Source organism: Carcharodon carcharias, chromosome 5 (assembly GCF_017639515.1).
Source record: "Carcharodon carcharias isolate sCarCar2 chromosome 5, sCarCar2.pri, whole genome shotgun sequence".
Taxonomy (NCBI): Eukaryota; Metazoa; Chordata; class Chondrichthyes; order Lamniformes; family Lamnidae; genus Carcharodon; species Carcharodon carcharias.
Genome location: NC_054471.1, coordinates 115,317,640 through 115,339,176, shown reverse-complemented (window position 1 = coordinate 115,339,176; position 21,537 = coordinate 115,317,640). Strand labels below are relative to the sequence as shown.

At 46.8% G+C, this 21,537-nt stretch overlaps 1 protein-coding gene across 2 annotated transcripts in view; it reads right to left on the bottom strand.

Moving 5' to 3' along the window:
• The window catches only part of LOC121277650 (protein eva-1 homolog C), a 430,530-nt gene that overhangs the window by 221,211 nt on the left and 187,782 nt on the right, over positions 1 to 21,537 (bottom strand). For both annotated transcript variants that reach the window (XM_041187246.1, XM_041187247.1), the window contains exon 3: positions 9,497 to 9,620. In XM_041187246.1, coding sequence (XP_041043180.1) covers positions 9,497 to 9,620 — 124 coding nt within the window. The remainder of the gene's footprint in view (positions 1 to 9,496; positions 9,621 to 21,537) is intronic.

Here is a 21,537-nt window from a genome sequence, read left to right as displayed (position 1 = left end):
TTTACAGTTTAAGAATAATTATTTTTCCCCAAGTCCATTCTGAGAACAAATGGCTAAAAAAAGTCCTGAAATGTGATGATACACCTCCCCCGGTTTAAAGAAACTAGGCACTCACCCACTACATGTGCCAGCAATACTGCCAATGCTCCTAATCCCCAAGATTCTATGAATTGCATGGAATCCTGTCCAAGGGACGCGTCACCAGTTTGCCTGATGTCAATACTGTTTATGTCAACTATAGTTCCACACATTCTGAGGTAAGGTGCATCTGCCAGCTGACATGGCCTGGACAACTCCTGCAACTGGACCAGCTACACTGAGGGTTAACATCTTGGCAATGCTCTTGGGTTCTGCCACAAATTGCCTGTAACTGCTCAGTTGCCATCTAAATGAGATACTGATGTCAACATGCATGATTTGCCCTGAGATCCAGTTGGGGGCACTCGGTTTCCCATGTTGCCCCCTTGCATAGGTGAGACACACTTATTTCCTCCTGCCTGAAGTGTGATGTGGACCTGCTTCCTGTACGCCCCTTGTCCTCCTGTGTGACTAGAAAATGTCCCAGAATGCGCTGCCTTTTTAAAGTCAGTCTGTGTGATGAGAGGTAAGCTTTCTTTCTGCCTTATCCTGAACACTCAAGTATGGTTGGCCAGCTGAACCTCCGTAAAATCCCTTGACTTGCATCATCTAAGTCTCTCCGAATGGGGATAACCCCAACATCACTTAACTCATCAGCTGCCCCACGCATTCTGCAGGGTTTTAAGCGGACCCGGCAGCCATATTCCCTGTAAAGTTTTATTGTTGTGCACAGCCACAAATATCTTTAAAATTGCTTTATTTATTTATTAAAAATACCTATGAATTTTTTGGTGTGGTTCTGCATACAGACAAGGCCTGCATTGTTGCTGCGTGGCCACACACACACACACACACACACACACACACACACAGCTCAGCGGGAACATTGCCCAGAGGGCTCTCCATTTGAAATTGCCCAGCACTCAAGTTTCTTCACGTGTGTGAGGCATGCACCTTGTGCAATGTGGTAATTGACTTTGCTGTGCTGAAACAACAAATGCCAGCCCTGGGCTGCACCACCCTGAGCTGCTTGTTAATACCCGCCCTACACCCCCCACCAACCACACCACCCACCCCCACCGCCCCCCCCACCACCACCACCACCCTCCCCCTCCCCCCCCCTTACTTACAGCATTCCATCTTAAAACATCAAGCAGCATGGACAATTAAACTTCCAATCTGTGATCCCTGTGAAACCAAAACTTGCGCCAGTATTTCAACCAAACTCTAGCCATGGTACATCTGTGGTTATTCACAAGCAACTTTGCTTTTACACAATAGCAGTCCTTCATCAGGCTACCATGCACTATTGAGAAAAAGCAGCCGTTGTCTCAGAGCCTCCTCAACTGCTTCCCATTCACCAGGACCAGGTGCAAAGTAAGCCATCAACCTGTCTACTTCAGTGCTCACTGGATAACTCTTTAAGAGCCACACAACCTTCCAGTTCATACTGCAAGATTTTTAAGAGACCAGGGGAGGCAGTTTTCAGGTAGTGAAGTTGGTGGAGTTCTTCCTGGCCATTTTGAAGACTGGGCCTTATTAGAGTGGCAGTCCACTGTAGCTCACTTGTTCTGATCGAGAGAGTGGGAAATGGGCTGGCTCCTGGGCTGAATTAGTTGGGGGCCCCAAATGGTGGGCCAGAATCTTTTAAAGTGGCACTTGTGGGAGGAGCACTCCTGCTCCTACTCGACACACCAAAAAAAACTAAATGTTTGCTGTACAGTTTTGTGGTCCCATTAAGAACCAACATCAAATTGAAGTAGAAGTTGCAGTAAATTGCTGATCTGCTTTTATATCAAATTCTGGCAGGCAATATGAGACCACCTACTGCACTTGGAAAAGATAATAAGAGCTCTATGAAGTGAACTTCAAAACTTTCCTAAGTGGTCCAGCCCCTATATTTTTAAACTTTTAAACGTTAACAAAGAGATGGCTGGTGTTTGCTGACAATAAAAATATAACTAGCTTTGTAAACAGAGCTCTGCACAAATATATAAGCACAGATGTTCAGCTCCAATTTGTCCACCAGACAGCAATATGAAGCCAGCAGCATAAGCCATTTGCTGGCTTGCATTGCTATAAAACAGGAGCTGGTGTCAAAGCATCTGTAATATAAGTAGGATAGAATCTTCTGACTGCTTTCAAAAAAACTGGCAAAAGCCTCTACCACAGTCAAAAGTTACAATATAACTTACACATCCTTGTGAGTTTCTCTTTAACTGTCCCTTGTTGAAAATCCATAATTCCTGTTGGCAATGTGTGCTTACATGCTTGTGTTATACTATCAGCCTATTCTTTTGCTTCAGTCACGCTTTTGCCAAATACCAAAGCAAATACTGGGGAGAATGATGGTCTTTTGTTATAAATGGATTTTAACGGATTGGGAATGCCAAATATTCAAAAGGTAGAGAAGTGTATGCAGTCTGAAAGGTTTTTTAGAATAATGCAGTTCTGCTTCCCCGGGGTCAAAGGTGATGACCTCCACCCTTCCATTCTAAAATTGTATTTACCCACCTGCCTTGCAAAGAGTGTCTTGGTACAAAAGCTTGTCTCCCTATGCTGCCCTCCCATCAATACAAAAAGCTGCCTCAAAGGCCATTAGCTCCTGTAATGAAATAGTGCCACAAGCACTTTACAAAGGCCACGTGCTCCAACAGCACCAGAACGAAAGCTACTTGTGATGAAGACATGAGTGGCTAAATTTAATTGTAGTTACTCTAGAGATAAAATAAATTATCTCCTGAATAGCAGCAGAACTTCGGGTAAACCAAAATTAAAATGCAACCCAATGGTAAGTGTGTTTAGATAGGAGATAAACTGAAATTATAGATGGTCTCTGTTAATCAAAGATGTAACACTGACAAAAATGCTGTGCTCTGCAGGCAATTTACAAAGGGTTTGACACTTGGGTAGGTGAGTCTGGATTTGAAAACTTCCTGAATTTAAATCTCTAATGAAGTAAGCAGATTAAAAAATGGCATTGAGTGTGAGTTGAAGGAAATCAACTCACGAGTTTGAACTAAGAATAGTACACATGACTGGCAAACCTAAAAATAGTAAAGGAAAATCACTTTTAAAAAATTCAACCTGAAAAATCAAAACAATGCTAGTGAATTTTCAACCCAGGCTAAATGTGAGAACAAGAGCATTATCTATCTAAAACAGTATTTTCTTTTATTTACGAAAAAAACAAGGTTGACTATAAACCAGGTTTCATAAAATAAGCTGATTTCATTTGTTTATCTCTGCATACAAGTGTTACATTTATCTTGAAATAATAAACTGCAGAGACCCTTCCAAACAGGGAGATGTGATTTAGTCATTCTTATATTCGGTGTTCCCTATAATGTTAACAAGCAGGGTTTTGTCTCAGAAAAGATATTGTTTCAGTAAATGGCTGGTAACCAGATAGCAACCTATGCCAATACTACCTACAACTCTGAAGATGAGACCTGATATGAAGAACACATATTCCACAGATTCCATTAGTGCTGACAGTTTTGCAAAGTAACAAAGGAAGCATTTATCTCCGAAAAACAAGTGGCATCAAAGTCAGTTGCTTTGTTTTCTTCCGTTCGGAAGGACAGGAACCACAGGCTGTTTGACTGCTATACCAATATATTATTTTCTACTGGCATTACTTGATGAGATTAGCAAATTAATTATTTTTTTTTATTCATTCATGGGATGTGGGCTGGCTAGGCCAGCATTTATTGCCCATCCCTAATTGCCCTTGAAAAGGCGATGGTGAGCTGCCTTCTTTAATCACTGCACTCCCTCTGGTGTCGGTACACCCACAGAACGGTTAGGAGGGGATTTCCAGGATTTTGACCCAGCAACAGTCAAGGAACGGCGATATATTTCCAAGTCAGGGTGGTGAGTGACTTGGAGGGGAAATTCCAGCTGGTAGTGTTCCATCTATCTGCTGCCCTTGTCCTTCTAAATGGTAGTGATCATGGGTTTGGAAGGTGTTGTCGAAGGAGCCTTGGTGAGTTTCTGCAGCGCATCTTGTAGATGGCACACACTGCTGCTACTGTGTGTCGGTGATGGAGGGAATGAATGTTTGTGGATGTGGTGCCAATCAAGCGGGCTACTTTGTCTTGGTTGGTGTCAAGCTTCTTGAGTGTTGGAGCTGCACTCATCCAGGCAAGTGGAGATTATTCCATCACAGTCCTGACTTGTGCTGTGTAGGTGGTGGACAGGCTTAAGGGTGTCAGAAGGTAAGTTACTTGCCACAGAATTTCTAGCCTCTGACCGGCTGTTGTAGCCACAGTATTTATATGGCTAGTCCAGTTCAGTTTCTGGTCAATGGTAACCCCAGGATGTTGATAATGGGGGTTTCAGCGATGGTAATGCCATGGAATGTCAAGGGACGATAATTAGATTCTGTTTTGATGGAGACGGTCATTGGTTGGCCCTTGTGTGGCGCGAATCTTATTTGCCACTTGTCAGCCCAAGCCTGGATATTGTCCAGGTCTTGCTGCAGTTGGACATGGGCTGCTTCAGTATCTGAGGGGTTATGACTGGTGCTGAACATTGTGCAATCACCAGCGAACATCTCTACTTCTGACCTTATGATGGAAGGAAGGTCATTGATGAAGCAGCTGAAGATGGTTGGGCTGAGGACACCACCCTGAGGAACTCCTGCAGTGATGTCCTGGAGCTGAGATGATTGACCTCCTACAATCACAATCATCTTCCTTTGTGCTAGGTATGACTTCAACCACCAGAGAGTTTTTCCCCTGATTACCATTGACTCCAGTTTTGCTGGGGCTCCTTAATGCCGCACAGTCAAATGCTGCCTTGATGTCAAAGGCAGTCACTCTCACCTCATCTCTGGAGTTCAGCTCATTTGTCCATGTTTGAACCAAGGCTATAATGAGGTCAGGAGCTGAGTGGCCCCGGCAGAACCCAAACTGGGAGTCAGTGAGCAAGCTATTGCTAAGCAAGTGCCGCTTGATACCACTGTTGATGACCCCTTCCATTACTTTACTGATCATTGAGAGTAAATTGATAGGGCAGTAATTGGCCAGGTTGGATTTGTCCTGCTCTTTGTGTACAGGGCCTACCTGGGCAATTTTCCAAATTGCCAGGTAGATACCAGTGGTATCCACTTCAACAGCTTGGCTAGGGGCGTGGCAATTCTCTTCAGGCAAACAATGCTTTGTCAGAAAGGTCCAATGAATTATAATTGTTTTACATATATTTCTTCCATCATCACAACAACAAGTTATCTGTTAACTAGGAATAGGGTTGCCAACTCCGGCTGGGCATATTCTGGGAGATGTGGATGGAAATGACATCACAGATTACCAGTGGCATGGCACAAGTGGGTGAGCCCATCGGGCTTGGCAAAGTCCAAAGCCTGGACACTAGTGGGAGGGGTTAGGTTTCTTTGGCGCACACAAATGAACAAAAGTACTTTGCATCCTTGTTTAGAATTAGCTAGTTCAGACACTGCTGTGCCTAGGTCCCCACTGGAACCATGGTCAGGTGCCCTCTGAAGCAGCCATTGCTGAATCCTTGCCATCTCCGACTCAGATCCTAGTCTTTCCACTTCATACACACACACACACACACACACAGACACACACACACACACCAGCTGCACCCTGTCTGCACCCCCCCCCCCAATGGGCTCTTGAACGACGATCCCCCAAGCACAGATGCACCAGACAAGCAGCCTCTTGGGCTCTGCTCTCCGGCTGGCAGCAGCCCTGGCCTGCTCCCTCCTGGTGGTTACTTTAGCAGACTCAACCACTTCATTCCCGAGACCCTGGCCTCACGCCCCATGCCTGCTTCCTGCAGGCGCCAATTCCCCTGCTGGTTCACACCGCACTCAGCTCAGTACTGGAAAGATAAAAAATAGGAAGGCAGCAATCAGCAATATCCATTCCAGCATTAGTAAATCTTTTAATGGCATAAGTCTCAAATACTACCAAACAACTTCTCTGACACTGAAAATTATTTTTTTTACAAGCGTACAGTTTTATTCCTTCAGATTTTAATTATTGTTGGAGATTTTATAAAATTAAAAAAGGGTTCTTTTTTGCTTTTCTTTGTCTCTTTTATATCTCTCTCGTCTTCCTTTCCCTCTCTGTATTTTTGCATAATTTGGAATTGAATTACTATTCCAAGGGGAGAATTTTCCCCATGTCAGGCAGGCCAAGCGGGAGAGGGCACAGGTGAGCGTGGACCTGATCACCACCCGCGTAATGCATGACTCCCAAGGACTGCAGGAGTGGGAGGGTGGCGGCAGGAGTGTCTGTTTAAATGAAGCGCTGGCAGCCTTGGAACGACTGCTCACAATGGCAAGTAAAAGGGCTCACCAGAGGGCTTCTGATGAGCAGGCCAGTGTGAAGGGTAGGCCAGTGGAGCAGGCCAGGCTGGAGGGTAGGGCAGCGGAACATTGTGTCCCTCATTTTTCGGATGAGTGCCTAGCTGCCCTCCTGGAGGAGGTGGCAATGCTGCGAGCGGTCCTGCTTCTGAGGGACAGGAGACAGAGGCCCCCCCCAACCTGACCAAACATGCATAGGAGGAGGTGGCCAAGAGTGTGAGCTCCCATGATGTGGTGCGACGCATGTGGGCCAAGTACTGCAAAAGGTTCAACAACCTCCTGCGCTCGGGAAGGGTGAGTACCATGTTGGCTGAGCTCACTTAATGCATCTGTCACCCTTTCCCCCAAGTGTGCACCGCCCCCCCCCAAATAAAAAAATTGAGTGCAGTTACAGCATTGAATCCTTCATGGCATGTTTCCCTCGCTGGGTGGGCCAGCAGATATTGCCCATGCCTAGTTCACCCTGAGAGGGTTGAGCTAGGATGGGTTCTACACCCGCAGAATGTGTGACACTGACACCAAGAGTATAGATTCAGGGGCAAACTCAAGGATCTGCACCTAGGCACAGTCCTGGAACTACAAAGCATCTCAAAGCCAGGGTGCTAACATGCTGGGAGGGGAGCTTCCATGTGGCAGGACACTAATCCATCTGCTGGCCTTTGTGCTCCATGTGCTTGTGCCTCCTTGCTTTGCAAGATTAGGCCATGTGGTGCCAAATGTGGTGGAGGCAGCATGTGGGCGAGAGGGGGTCAGCCCTGGCTTCTTTGTGTGAGTGTGTGGCAGCTGCGGGGTGACGAAGAATTAGAGCCCTCCAGTGTCCCACTCTGGCTGGGTTGGCAGGGATGTGATGGGAATCCAGACACAGGTTGGACTAATCAATGCTCTTCTCTCCTTTTCAGGAGAAGACTGCACACAATGCGGCTGAGCGGATGCGGACTGGTGGAGGCTAGGCCCAGCTGGTCATCGTGACTCCATTCGAGCAGCAGGCCATGGATCTGGAGAAGTGCCATGCGCCCAGGTCCACCGGTGGTGGTGAGGCTGGGGTGCCATGGGGAGGTATGTTTGCCAAGCAGTGAGGTCACCATGTGTGCCCCAGCAACCGTGGCGGTGCTGAATGCTCAGTGATTGAAATTTGCAACAAGGTTTGACCATTGATTATGGAAGGATGAGCGCATAATGATCCGGGGGACAGACTTGCACATTGACATTGTCTCCACTTTAACTAATCAAATGTCCTCGTTCTTTCTTTCAGCATCACTGGAGCAGGGCTGGGAGAGGAGGCAGAGGGGCCTCTTCTCGCACCTGAGGACCCTGAACATTTTGACTCACCACCATCACACCATCTCTGCCAGGCAGGTACCAGTGCGGATATTAGCACCTCGGTGGGAGTTAGAACATTGGCTAGTGTCCCAGGGCACAGCAGTGAGGGCACTTCACACTCGCTTGAGGTGCGGGCAGAAATGGAGAGTACCCATTGTGCTGGCAGTCGGAGGAATGTAGGGGACTAGGCACAGTCGGTTGCTGATGATGTGCCTCTGGACTCATCCGTGAGGCAGCAAACGCCAGAAGTGCAGCAGGGTATGTGGTAGGATCTGGTGGAGATACATGAGGCTATGCGTGGCATGGTGCCCGTGCTGGAGGAGTCCATGCGGAGCATCACCAATGCAATGAGCCTCATGGCCGAGCACCATGCTTCCTCCATGGATAGAGTGGCAACTCTCATGGAGAGGCCCCTCCAAGAGAACAATCAGGTCCTCCGGGGTTGCGCTTGGATCCGCAAGCCCTCACAGCGGCATTGACCTCAGCTGGTCAGTGCCAGTGTGGGAGATGGTTTAGGTACTAGGTTTCCTAGCAAGTGATAGACAGAGCTAAGCGATTCCACAACCAACTGATCAGATCTAAGTTCTGCAATCCTGCCACATCCAACCATGAATGGTGGTGGACAATTAAACAACTCACTGGAGGAGGAGGCTCCACAAATAGCCCCATCCTCAATGATGGAGAAGCCAAGCACATCAGTGCAAAAGATAAGGCTGAAGCATTCGTAACAATCTTCAGCCAGAAGTGCTGAGTGGATGATCCATCTTGGCCTCCTCCAGAGGTCCCCAGCATCATAGATGCCAGTCTTCAGCCAATTTGATTCACTCCTCATGATATCAACGGCTAAAGGCACTGGATATTGCAAAGGCTATGGGCCCTGACAATATTCCGGCAATAGTACTGAAGACCAGTGTTCCAGAACTTGCCACACTCCTAGCCAGGCTGTTCCAGTACAGCTACAACACTGGCATCTACCCAGCAATATTGAAAATTGCCCAGGTATGTCCTGTACACAAGAAGCAGGACAAATCCAACTCGGCCAATTACCGCCCCACCAGCCTACTCTATATCATCAGTAAAATGATGGAAGGAGTCATCAACAGTACTATAAAGTGACACTTGCTTAGCAATAACCTGCTCACTGAAGCTTAGTTTGGGTTCCACCAGGGCTACTAAGCTCCTGACCTTATTACAGCCTTGGTTCAAACAAGGCCACAATTGACCAAGTGTGGCATCAAGGAGCCCTAGCAAAACTGGAGTTAATGGGAAGCAGGGGGAAAACTCTCTGCTGGTTGGAGTCATACTGAGCACAAAAGAAGATGGCAGGGGCAGGGCCATAAAATGCGGCAAGCCAACCATTGACTTTGGACCGTAACATCCTGCCGGCATAAAATCCCACCCGTGGTCTTCAGCAATATACGTTTTGACTGTTGTCAGGAACAAAGATTTCTAATTGTCTTAATTCTAAATCACACTACCTGGCTTATTTTCCATTTGACAGTGGGATTCTGGTCTCCATTTCAACCCTGACTATTTTCAAAGCACTGTATAAAATAAAGACAGGTTTTTATCTGTAATTGACACTAGATTAAAATTTTGGATGGACCTCCAGAAAAAACAGATAGAAGAATAAATTTTCTGCTTTAATTTTCCTGATACTTACTGGTTAGTCGTATTGCAGGTTAAATATTCAAAACTATCAACAGAACTAAAATGTTTCTCATCATTCAAATTTAAATAAATGCGAGATGAGCTACTCACTTGGCCGGCACTTGTACCATACTATGAGGTATTTACTGGTTCCAGGACAAGGATCTGTCCCAAATATTCGACCATTGACAAGAAGCTGACAATTTCTTCTGTCCTGGCATTCATCCAACATTTTCTAGAGAAACACCAAAAAAGATTGGTCAAATGTCATGGGATTTTGCAATTGTACATCAGTGCTCTACAGAAAATAAGGGAGGATTAATTTAAAGAAACACACAATGGTAGAACTTCAAGGGCAGAATTTTACGGCAGGACCATAAAATGCAGTGAGCCATTATAAACCCCACTGACTTCAGCGGGAACGTAAAATCCCACTGCCGTAAAATTCTGCCCCAAGAATAGTGTGAAAATGCAAATGTTGCATTTTCCATTTCTTACAGCATCAATCTTATTCCTGTCTGAATGATTTATCCTACTTCCATTTGTTATGTCATCACCTTATAAGGAAATTGCTGAAAAATGATCTCAACAAATGTTTGTTTCATTCTTAAGCCACTGGTCAAAGTATCATCCTGGTTCTATAGACAGAATTTTATGTGCCACAATTGGACCCACGGCCAATTCAAGTTAGCGCAAAATCACGTAGGAATATGTGGGGCAGGGTCCTGATGTCATTGCGACATCATGCCATATCACAGTCGGTGGGCATGCACGGGAGTCGGAAATACGTCCGCCAACAACCAAAATTTTAATTAAGCCAAATAAAGCCCCAGTCGACTGGGATTTTTAGTGGCCTGTGTGCTTTTACACTTGGAACTTGAGCTAATCGGCCAGGAGGCCTTCAGGTTTTAGCATTATTCTCAATCCAGGGTGGGATAAAATGCCCAGAAGATGTTTGAAGGTTGATGAGTTGTGAGTACTGCTGTCAGTTGTTTGTAGTTACATCAGAGATAGTTTGTGACAATTCTTTGTGTGCAAATACCCTTTGAACAATACTGCAGCTCCCTGAGACAGCTCCACAGCAGTTGACAGCCTTCAGGGAGCTCGTTGTAAACTGCCCTCCCACAACCTCACTTGTCTCACGCCTGCCCTCTTCCAACTGCCCCCCACCACCACCGCTACCCCCCCCCCCCCACCCCCCCCCCCACCCCCTACAGTTCTGAGCCTCTCTCAGTTAATTAGCCAACCAGCGTGAAATCGCGTGTCAGTTGCAATTGCGCCTGGAAGCACATATCGCGTCTGCTCCTGGGCCCACTGATCGTGTACGCACGACAAGTGTGAATTTCAGGCCTATGTCTGGGGTTTTACAGTGGTTAGGCGGGCTCGACAGGGGTGAGCGGGAGCAGCCACAAAAAAACAGACCGCCACCCACGATTGGGCCCCGATGCGCACTGCAGTGCTCAGCACTGCCTGTGTTGGGGGGAGGAGAGCGAGTGTGGAAGTTCTCGGGAGCGCATGATAAAAGCTCCTTGAGGCACAGAGTTGCCTCAAGGAGCTGAAGATTTTCCAAATCAACAATGAGTAATTTTAAAATGTTAAAAAACATGTCTCCTCTTGTGTCTGTGTCACATGAGCAGGGACATGTTAGAGATGATTGCAAAAAGTGGTTTTTAAGTCATTAGATGAAATCTCATCCCGCATGTGGATGAGGTTTTGCCAAAAATGCAAAGGCCACTTGGCCTTTTTGCCCACCCGTCAACCAGACGGTTGGACGGGCAGCGAAAGATTTTGATCAATTAGTTCATTAAGGGCCTTATTGTTGGCGGGCGGGTTGCCAACTCCCACGCATGCCCACCAACCGAAATATCATGTGTCACTTTACATTCGTTTAGGTCGGGTGCGTGCCCGCCTGACGAGAGAAAGATTCTGCCCTATGAGTTAACCACACTGAGCAACTGAGCTACACAACATATTGGCCCAGAGCTTCTGCTTCCCGATGCGGGGGGGAGGGTAAATAACCTGGAGGTACCACGCAAGGACTGCACAGGAATTGCCCAGGAAGTTCAAACATCCAGTGGGCAAAGACCCTGCACCTGGAACCATCCGATACTCCAATACAAATCAGTGACTTTGGATGGTTCTGACTCTCTTAGCAGAATAATTACCCAGGAAAAGTTAGAAGGATTAAAACCACTTCAAACTTCTGGGTAACTATATACTGATCTCCCAACCCCCCCCCACTGGATCCGCGACTACCACCCCGACCACACCCCCCAATCCCCGACTACCAACACACCTGACTAACACCCCGCCCCACAACTTCCCCCCCCAGCCCCTGGATCGTGCCCTTAAAAAGGAGCGTGCCTTCACCTCCCTCAACATTGCTACCCTGCATTGGAAGGACTCCAGAACTGCTGCACTGCATATTTCTCACCAGGTTCGGGATAGAAGACGTGCAGCTTCCGACCTGGGTAAGTAAAAAGGAACAGAGTGGCAAACCGACAGTGATTACCACTCTGCGGAAGTTCTAGCCAATTAAATCTGCTGCCTGTGCTGTTCTGAGTGGGGCAGTATAGGCCACCAGGATTAGCCACAACCCCCTTGTGAAGGGGTGCGGGGGAGGAGATATGGTTAATGAAATAGCTTTCATTTTCAGAGTTTCTGCCTAAGCGATAGCCTCTTGAACTTGATACTGGAGGTTGCCTAACAGCTAGGGAACTGTGACACAGCAAGCTTTGGGCAGAGGAGGGGAAGGGAAAAGTATACATCTTGCTGATTGCTGTTTGCCTAACCTGTTAAATAAATAATCTAACGACATCAGGATTAAGATACGCATTTGCCCTCCAGCTCACAAGTTATCTAATGCTTGAATCACATTTGGTAACGTTTTTGTCTTCACAGCCTGGGCAGCTCACACACCTGTTATAGGACCCAGCTGACACTCATTCTGCTGAATCAGTAAAAATCTGCTGGATTCCTAAACCACTGGGGAGTGGGTTCCAACAGTGTACCACTTTGGCAGTGAAGATGAAAATGTGCCCAGTCTTTATTTAATCAGCCCCTGAGCTCTACCTGTTCCCTCAGGAAGCTAGCTTCAATTTAGAAGATTAATGTAATGTGTAACCAGAACAATCATGAGGAAATTTGAACATTTCATTACTAATAAAACAGTTAACAAATAAAAAGAACATATGTTAAAGTGGTCAGGAATTCTCACTCTGATCTTATTGAGGATTTTTATCAGTGCTCCCGACATTGAGTCACACAGATAGAAAGCTTACACCATAAGATAGGGCTACATCACTATAACCTTATTTCTTGGATTGTGAACATAAATTGGGAGACCATTGATTTAATTGTCATGCGGTTCAGGAAAGTGGAGTTACATTTACTTTACTATCTTGTCAGATTCTTCTCTGTCCCCACTAACCCTCCTAGGCCCAACCATCTTCAGCTGCTTCATCAATGACCTTCCCTCCTTCGTAAGTTCAGAAGTGGGGATGTTTGCTGACGATTGCACAATGTTCAGCACCATTCGCAACTCCTCAGATACTGAAGCAGTCCATGACCAAATGCAGCAAGACCTGGACAATATCCAGGCTTGGGCTGTCAATTGGCAAGTAGCATTTGTGCCACACAGGTACCAGGCAATGACCATCTCCAACAAGAGAGAATCTAACCATCGCCCCTTCACATTCAATAGCATTACCATCGCTAAATCCCTCCCTAATAGCACTGTGGGTGTACCTGCACCACAGGACTGCAGCGATTCAAGAAGGCAACTCACTACCACCTTCTCAAGAGCAATTAGGGATGGGCAATAAATGCTGATTCAGCCAGCGAAGCCCACATCCCATGAATGAATATGAAAAAAATAATGCTGAGAAAGCTGGAGCACAGGAATTATCCCACAATTTCAACTGTTAATTTTCACAAAATGTTTCTAAAACTGGCCTTTTTCATTTCACAAGAGGATTTTCCTTCATTGTGTTTCTCTGGTTTAATTGTCATGTGGTTATGGTTCAGGGATTTTCCATTAAATGTGTTGTAACATTTTATTTATTACTTTATCAGGTTCTTCCCCGTCCCCACTAATCTTTCTAAACAAATTTCCCACTTTGTTGTCCCTAAACTGTGTAGCTAGATATAACTGCCCAGGAATAACTGCCCCTAGTTAGAATGGGGGTTAGGGTTACAATTGGATTGAGTTTCAGAATTCAGCTAATTAGGGTAGGGCATAGGATTAGCATTGCAGAAAGAGTTAATTAGAGTTGGACTGAGGGTTAGAAGTGCCTTGAAGGCTAGAGTTCAACTGAAGGTTGGAGTGGATTAAGGGTTTGATTTGAGATAAGGAATACATTTGGGTGAGGATAATGATTGGAGGTGACTGGGGGAGTGTTTATTTCAACAAGCATACTATCCTAGATGGATCTATTAGAGCAAGAGGTGACCTCTTTGGGGGAGGGAGGTGGGGGAAGGAGGGGTGACAATATATTTCTTCAGATTGAGTTTGATACTGCTACCAGTAGCCTTCTTGCTGCTGCTGTTGAATGAGGTGTTGAGTGAGCCCTGGATTCAAATATGTAGAATCAACTTGCAGTGCAGATAATTCAGTACAAGTGGACCTTTCATTAGAACTATCTATAAGTGCCTGCAGTATCTATTATTCATGTAGGTGGTTCTATGAAGAGCCATTTCAATGTCAAAGGTATTAAGGCTGTGTGACACACGATAAGTGTTATTTTGTAGTACATGTAAGTGTACGTCAACCTGTGCTGGCACAATCTAGCCACCTGGCTCCCATACATCACCAAAATGCTTTCTAAATTTTCCACAGTAACTGAACTTTCTCAAAAAGTTTTAAACAAAGTTTTAAGAAATAAAATAAAAATATCTCAATAATATAATTACATTTATCCTCTGAATTGAGTTTTATGTTTGTAATGCCTCCATTAACATTTTTACTGCAGGTTTCAACATCTCTCTGAAACCTAGGGTGAAATTTTCTGCTCCTCCTGCTGACAGAACCATAGGGTCCTGCTGAAGTCAATGGACTTTTGAGCAGCTCGCTGCATTTTACGGCCCTGCCTCCAGCAAAATGGGGCCATAAAATTCCGTCCCTAGGCTTGGTGACTTATTGGGATGGGATTTTAACTAGGAATGCAATCCAGACAAGCCATAGGCAGGCGTTGGTAGGGAGGCAAGGGCTGAGAGCATCAAATTCCCCCAAGATGGAGCACCAATCAATAGTGTTAAAGTAATATTTTACTTTTGTTTTGTAACACTTTTGCTCAGTAGCTTTCCTTCAAATAATTTCCATGAACTATTACGATAAATTTTATACTGAGTGGTTTTCTGAAAAACAAGAGAGGCTATATATGTGCATTTTTGCGCAAGACAGAAAAACACACCCCCTATAGCTTTGTTTAAAATTCTATGGTTTTCAGAAAATACATTAAGGTGGGGAAAAAAGAGACATTCAGACAGTGAGGTTAGGGCCAGAGGTGGGGAATAAGAGAGAAAGGAGAAGTAGAACTAACGTGTTAATGTTAGTTCAGTTTTCAAAACAAATCAGTTGAATTCCAAAGCCAACTAATTATACACCAGTAAATAAAAACAAAAAAACTGCGGATGCTGGAAATCCAAAACAAAAACAGAATTACCTGGAAAAACTCAGCAGGTCTGGCAGCATCAGCGGAGAAGAAAAGAGTTGATGTTTCGAGTCCTCATGACGCTTCGACAGAACTTGAGTTCGAGTCCAAGAAAGAGTTGAAATATAAGCTGGTTTAAGGTGTGTGGGGGGGGTGCGGAGAGAGAGGGAGAGAGAGAAGTGGAGGGGGTTGGTGTGATTGTAGGGACAAACAAGCAGTGATAGAAGCAGATCATCAAAAGATGTCAACAACAATAGAACAAAAGAACATATAGGTGATAAAGTTGGTGATATTATCTAAACGAATGTGCTAATTAAGAATGGATGGTAAGGCACTCAAGGTATAGATCTAGTGGGGGTGGGGAGAGCATAAAAGATTTTAAAATATTTAAAAATAATGGAAATAGGTGGGAAAAGAAAAATCTATATAATTTATTGGAAAAAAAAGGAAGGGGGAAACAGAAAGGGGGTGGGGATGGGGGAGGGAGCTCAAGACCTAAAGTTGTTGAATTCAATATTCAGTCCAGAAGGCTGTAAAGTGCCTAGTCGGAAGATGAGGTGTTGTTCCTCCAGTTTGCGTTGGGCTTCACTGGAACAATGCAGCAAGCCAAGGACAGACATGTGGGCAAGAGAGCAGGGTGGAGTGTTAAAATGGCAAGCGACAGGGAGGTTTGGGTCATTCTTGCGGACAGACCGCAGGTGTTCTGCAAAGCGGTCGCCCAGTTTACGTTTGGTCTCTCCAATGTAGAGGAGACCACATTGGGAGCAACGAATGCAGTAGACTAAGTTGGGGGAAATGCAAGTGAAATGCTGCTTCACTTGAAAGGAGTGTTTGGGCCCTTGGACGGTGAGGAGAGAGGAAGTGAAGGGGCAGGTGTTGCATCTTTTGCGTGGGCATGGGGTGGTGCCATAGGAGGGGGTTGAGGAGTAGGGGGTGATGGAGGGGTGGACCAGGGTGTCCCAGAGGGAGCGATCCCTACGGAATGCCGATAGGGGGGGTGAAGGGAAGATGTGTTTGGTGGTGGCATCATGCTGGAGTTGGCGGAAATGGCAGAGGATGATCCTTTGAATGCGGAGGCTGGTGGGGTGATAAGTGAGGACAAGGGGGACCCTACCATGTTTCTGGGAGGGAGGAGAAGGCGTGAGGGCGGATGCGCAGGAGATGGGCCGGACACGGTTGAGGGTCGGGTCAACGACCGTGGGTGGAAAACCTCGGTTAAGGAAGAAGGAGGACATGTCAGAGGAACTGTTTTTGAAGGTAGCATCATCGGAACAGATGCGACGGAGGCGAAGGAACTGAGAGAATGGGATGGAGTCCTTACAGGAAGCGGGGTGTGAGGAGCTGTAGTCGAGGTAGTTTTGGAAGTCGGTGGGTTTGTAATGGATATTGGTGGACAGTCTATCACCAGAGATTGAGACAGAGAGGTCAAGGAAGGGAAGGTAAGTGTCAGAGATGGACCACGTGAAAATGATGGAGGGGTGGAGATTGGAAGCAAAATTAATAAATTTTTCTAAGTCCCGACGAGACCATGAAGCAGCACCGAAGTAATCATCGATGTATCGGAGAAAGAGTTGTGGAAGGGGGTCGGAGTAGGACTGGAACAAGGAATGTTCCACATAACCCATAAAGAGACAGGCATAGCTGGGGCCCATGTGGGTACCCATAGCCACACCTTTTATTTGAAGGAAGTGAGAGGAGTTGAAGGAGAAATTGTTCAGCGTGAGAACAAGTTCAGCCAGACGGAGGAGAGTAGTGGTGGATGGGGATTGTTCGGGCCTCTGTTCGAGGAAGAGGCTAAGGGCCCTCAGACCATCCTGGTGGGGGATGGAGGTGTAGAGGGATTGGACGTCCATGGTGAAGAGGAAGCGGTTGGGGCCAGGGAACTGGAAATTGTTGATGTGACGTAAGGTGTCAGAGGAATCATGGATGTAGGTGGGAAGGGACTGCACAAGAGGAGAGAGAAGGGAGTCAAGATAACGAGAAATGAGTTCTGTGGGGCAGGAGCAAGCTGAGACGATCGGTCTACCGGGGCAGTTCTGTTTGTGGATTTTGGGTAGGAGATAGAAGCGGGCCGTCCGAGGTTGGGCGACTATCAGGTTGGAAGCTGTGGGAGGAAGATCCCCAGAGGAGATGAGGTCAGTGACAGTCCTGGAAACAATGGCTTGATGTTCAGTGGTGGGGTCATGGTCCAGGGAGAGGTAGGAGCAAGTGTCTGCGAGTTGACGCTCAGCCTCCGCGAGGTAGAAACTTTTTCTCTTTCTCTCAAGTGCTAAGGAACGCAAGCTCCAACAACTCATCGACACCAACACCCATCTAGGACCCTCCACCCCTGCCTGACCGTCCGTCCCCACCCCATCTTCCAATCCCAACCCCAGCCGTGTATTCACTATACCCCCTGACCTTCCCCTCTCCAATGCTGTACGTTCAGTGCTCAGCAAAGGACTTAGTTTCATACCCTTACGCCCTCACCTCAATGAATTTCGGGCTCGGCATGACGCTGAACTCTTCTTCCGCCGTCTTCGTCTCCGGGCTCACTTCTTTGGGCAGGAGTCCTCTCCCAGTTCAATGGATCCTTTTAGCCAGCTCCAATATTCTCCCTCCACCTGGACCCCTCCCTCTGGATTCTTACCTTCTCTTGATCTTTTCATTGAGAACTGTCGGCGCGACATTAGTCGTCTCAATTTCTCTGCTCCTCTCACCCATTCTAACCTGTCTCTCTCTGAACTTACTGCACTCCATTCTCTCAGGTCCAATCCTGACATTGTCATGAAACGCGCTGACAAGGGTGGTGCTGTTGTTGTCTGGTGCACTGACCTCTACCTCGCGGAGGCTGAGCGTCAACTCGCAGACACTTGCTCCTACCTCTCCCTGGACCATGACCCCACCACTGAACATCAAGCCATTGTTTCCAGGACTGTCACTGACCTCATCTCCTCTGGGGATCTTCCTCCCACAGCTTCCAACCTGATAGTCGCCCAACCTCGGACGGCCCGCTTCTATCTCCTACCCAAAATCCACAAACAGAACTGCCCCGGTAGACCGATCGTCTCAGCTTGCTCCTGCCCCACAGAACTCATTTCTCATTATCTTGACTCCCTTCTCTCTCCCCTTGTCCAGTCCCTTCCCACCTACATCCATGATTCCTCTGACACCTTATGTCACATCAACAATTTCCAGTTCCCTGGCCCCAACCGCTTCCTCTTCACCATGGACATCCAATCCCTCTACACCTCCATCCCCCATCAGGATGGTCTGAGGGCCCTTAGCTTCTTCCTCGAACAGAGGCCCAAACAATCCCCATCCACCACTACTCTCCTCCATCTGGCTGAACTTGTTCTCACGCTGAACAATTTCTCCTTCAACTCCTCTCACTTCCTTCAAATAAAAGGTGTGGCTATGGGTACCCACATGGGCCCCAGCTATGCCTGTCTCTTTATGGGGTATGTGGAACATTCCTTGTTCCAGTCCTACTCCGACCCCCTTCCACAACTCTTTCTCCGGTACATCGATGATTACTTCGGTGCTGCTTCATGCTCTTGTCGAGACTTAGAAAAATTTATTAATTTTGCTTCCAATCTCCACCCCTCCATCACTTTCACGTGATCCATCTCTGACACTTCTCTTCCCTTCCTTGACCTCTCTGTCTCAATCTCTGGTGATAGACTGTCCACCAATATCCATTACAAACCCACCGACTCCCACAGCTATCTCGACTACAGCTCCTCACACCCCGCTTCCTGTAAGGACTCCATCCCATTCTCTCAGTTCCTTCGCCTCCGTCACATCTGTTCCGATGATGCTGCATTCAAAAACAGTTCCTCTGACATGTCCTCCTACTTCCTTAACCGAGGTTTTCCAGCCACGGTCGTTGACAGGGCCCTCAACCGTGTCCGGCCCATCTCCTGCACATCCGCCCTCACGCCTTCTCCTCCCTCCCAGAAACATGATAGGGTCCCCCTTGTCCTCACTTATCACCCCACCAGCCTCCACATTCAAAGGATCATCCTCCGCCATTTCCGCCAACTCCAGCATGATGCCACCACCAAACGCATCTTCCCTTCACCCCCCCTATTGGCATTCCGTAGGGACCGCTCCCTCCGGGACACCCTGGTCCACTCCTCCATCACCCCCTACTCCTCAACCCCCTCCTATGGCACCACCCCATGCCCACGCAAAAGATGCAACACCTGCCCCTTCACTTCCTCTCTCCTCACCGTCCAAGGGCCCAAACAATCCTTTCAAGTGAAGCAGCATTTCACTTGCATTTCCCCCAACTTAGTCTACTGCATTCGTTGCTCCCAATGTGGTCTCCTCTACATTGGAGAGACCAAACGTAAACTGGGCGACCGCTTTGCAGAACACCTGCAGTCTGTCCGCAAGAATGACCCAAATCTCCCTGTCGCTTGCCATTTTAACACTCCACCCTGCTCTCTTGCCCACATGTCTGTCCTTGGCTTGCTGCATTGTTCCAGTGAAGCCCAACGCAAACTGGAGGAACAACACCTCATCTTCCGACTAGGCACTTTACAGCCTTCTGGACTGAATATTGAATTCAACAACTTTAGGTCTTGAGCTCCCTCCCCCATCCCCACCCCCTTTCTGTTTCCCCCTTCCTTTTTTTTCCAATAAATTATATAGATTTTTCTTTTCCCACCTATTTCCATTATTTTTAAATATTTTAAAATCTTTTATGCTCTCCCCACCCCCACTAGAGCTATACCTTGAGTGCCTTACCATCCATTCTTAATTAGCACATTCGTTTAGATAATATCACCAACTTTAACACCTATGTGTTCTTTTGTTCTATTGTTGTTGACATCTTTTGATGATCTGCTTCTATCACTGCTTGTTTGTCCCTACAATCACACCAACCCCCTCCACTTCTCTCTCTCCGCGCCCCCCCCCCCCCCCCACCCCCGCCCCTCCACCCCCCACACAGCTTATATTTCAACTCTTTCTTGGACTCGAACTCAAGTTCTGTCGAAGGGTCATGAGGACTCGAAACATCAACTCTTTTCTTCTCCGCCGATGCTGCCAGACCTGCTGAGTTTTTCCAGGTAATTCTGTTTTAATTATACACCAGTGTTTTGCTTACAGTTGGAAACGGTTATTGATAATTTCTTATTCCTATGAAACAGAATTTGCCAACACCTGTGAGGTAGATTGTGGGAGAAAGGCAGGTGGATAGCCCATATCCTCATTCTAATTTGATTTCTTTTCTGAGAGAATTAAATTGAGGGAAACAGATCAAAATAGAGAGAAGGAAGAAAAAGCAGAGGGATGAAGGAAGCTGGTTGAAGGCAAGAGACTCTTGCCATGTACCCTTGTGAAAAACACAAAGAGTTAAGGAGAAAGAAGCAAAAGGGAATAGAAAGAGGGACAGAAGCAAAAGAAGGAGGATACAGAAATGACAATATAAATACATCAGATTGGTAAGAAAGTAGCCATATTATCTGACTTATTGGGCTGGATTTAATGAGAGTCTCGCCCACCAGCTGGAGAACCAGTGGGAACCCTGCGTTGCCTCTTTTAGGGAAGGCCTGACTAATTAAGTGCCACTCATCCAATTAACTGGACAGCAGCAGGCTTTCCCCTGGATCAAGGACACCAGGGGTGCCCCACCAGGAGCTGGCAGCCAGTCAGAGGCTGTTGCCAGTACAAGACTCGCCTGAGCAAGGCCTAGGATCATCATTGGATCCCACGCCCACAGATGAGTGGCAGGAGAGGAGTCGCAGGGATGGGTGTTTGTGCAGCAAGGACAGGAGTGGATCTCAGCGGACCTCCCCGGCTTCCCAATACTGGGTTCTTCTGAGTGCCTTTGAACAAGGAACCGACCCCCAAGAAAGCCCACAAGCAACCCCGCATGGGTTTACTTGCTTTTCGTGGTTCCCACATGGTGACCCCACCACCCCTCACTAGGTTAGTATCAGTGGTGGCGGGATGTGGTCCTTAAGTAGACAATAATTGTCACTTAAGTGCCTCAATTGGTAACGGTGCAGAAAGGCCATCCAGGGGCCTTCCGTCTACAGAATTAGTCGTGGTGGAAACAGCAAGACAGCGAGGTGTCCACCCATCATCCTTCTGCTTGATTAAATGCCCCCCCCCCCGACTCAACCACTTATCTTGCCATGGGGGAGCGAGTTAAATTCTACCAATTACGTGCATTGCCACAGGATATCAACTGATATTAAGTATTAACCTCAAGGGATAGGAAACACCTTTCCAGTATGATATGAAGAATATCTTCCCTGTGCAGATGGTGATGTGTAGTTAGCGAAAACAAAGTGATGATTGCTCGGCATTCCTACACTTGATCTGCAGTCTGGGCCTGGCGGCATGGATTATCACTGACAGACAAGGCGTTAAATTGATGTGCACTGCCTGCAGCTAGGAACAAGCTGGCTGACTAAAATATTATTGTCAAACTTGAGAGCTTTCTTCAAATTGTGTCACTTCCTTGTTCGGTAAAACAAAAACAAATAAAACCTTTACTTTGATTTT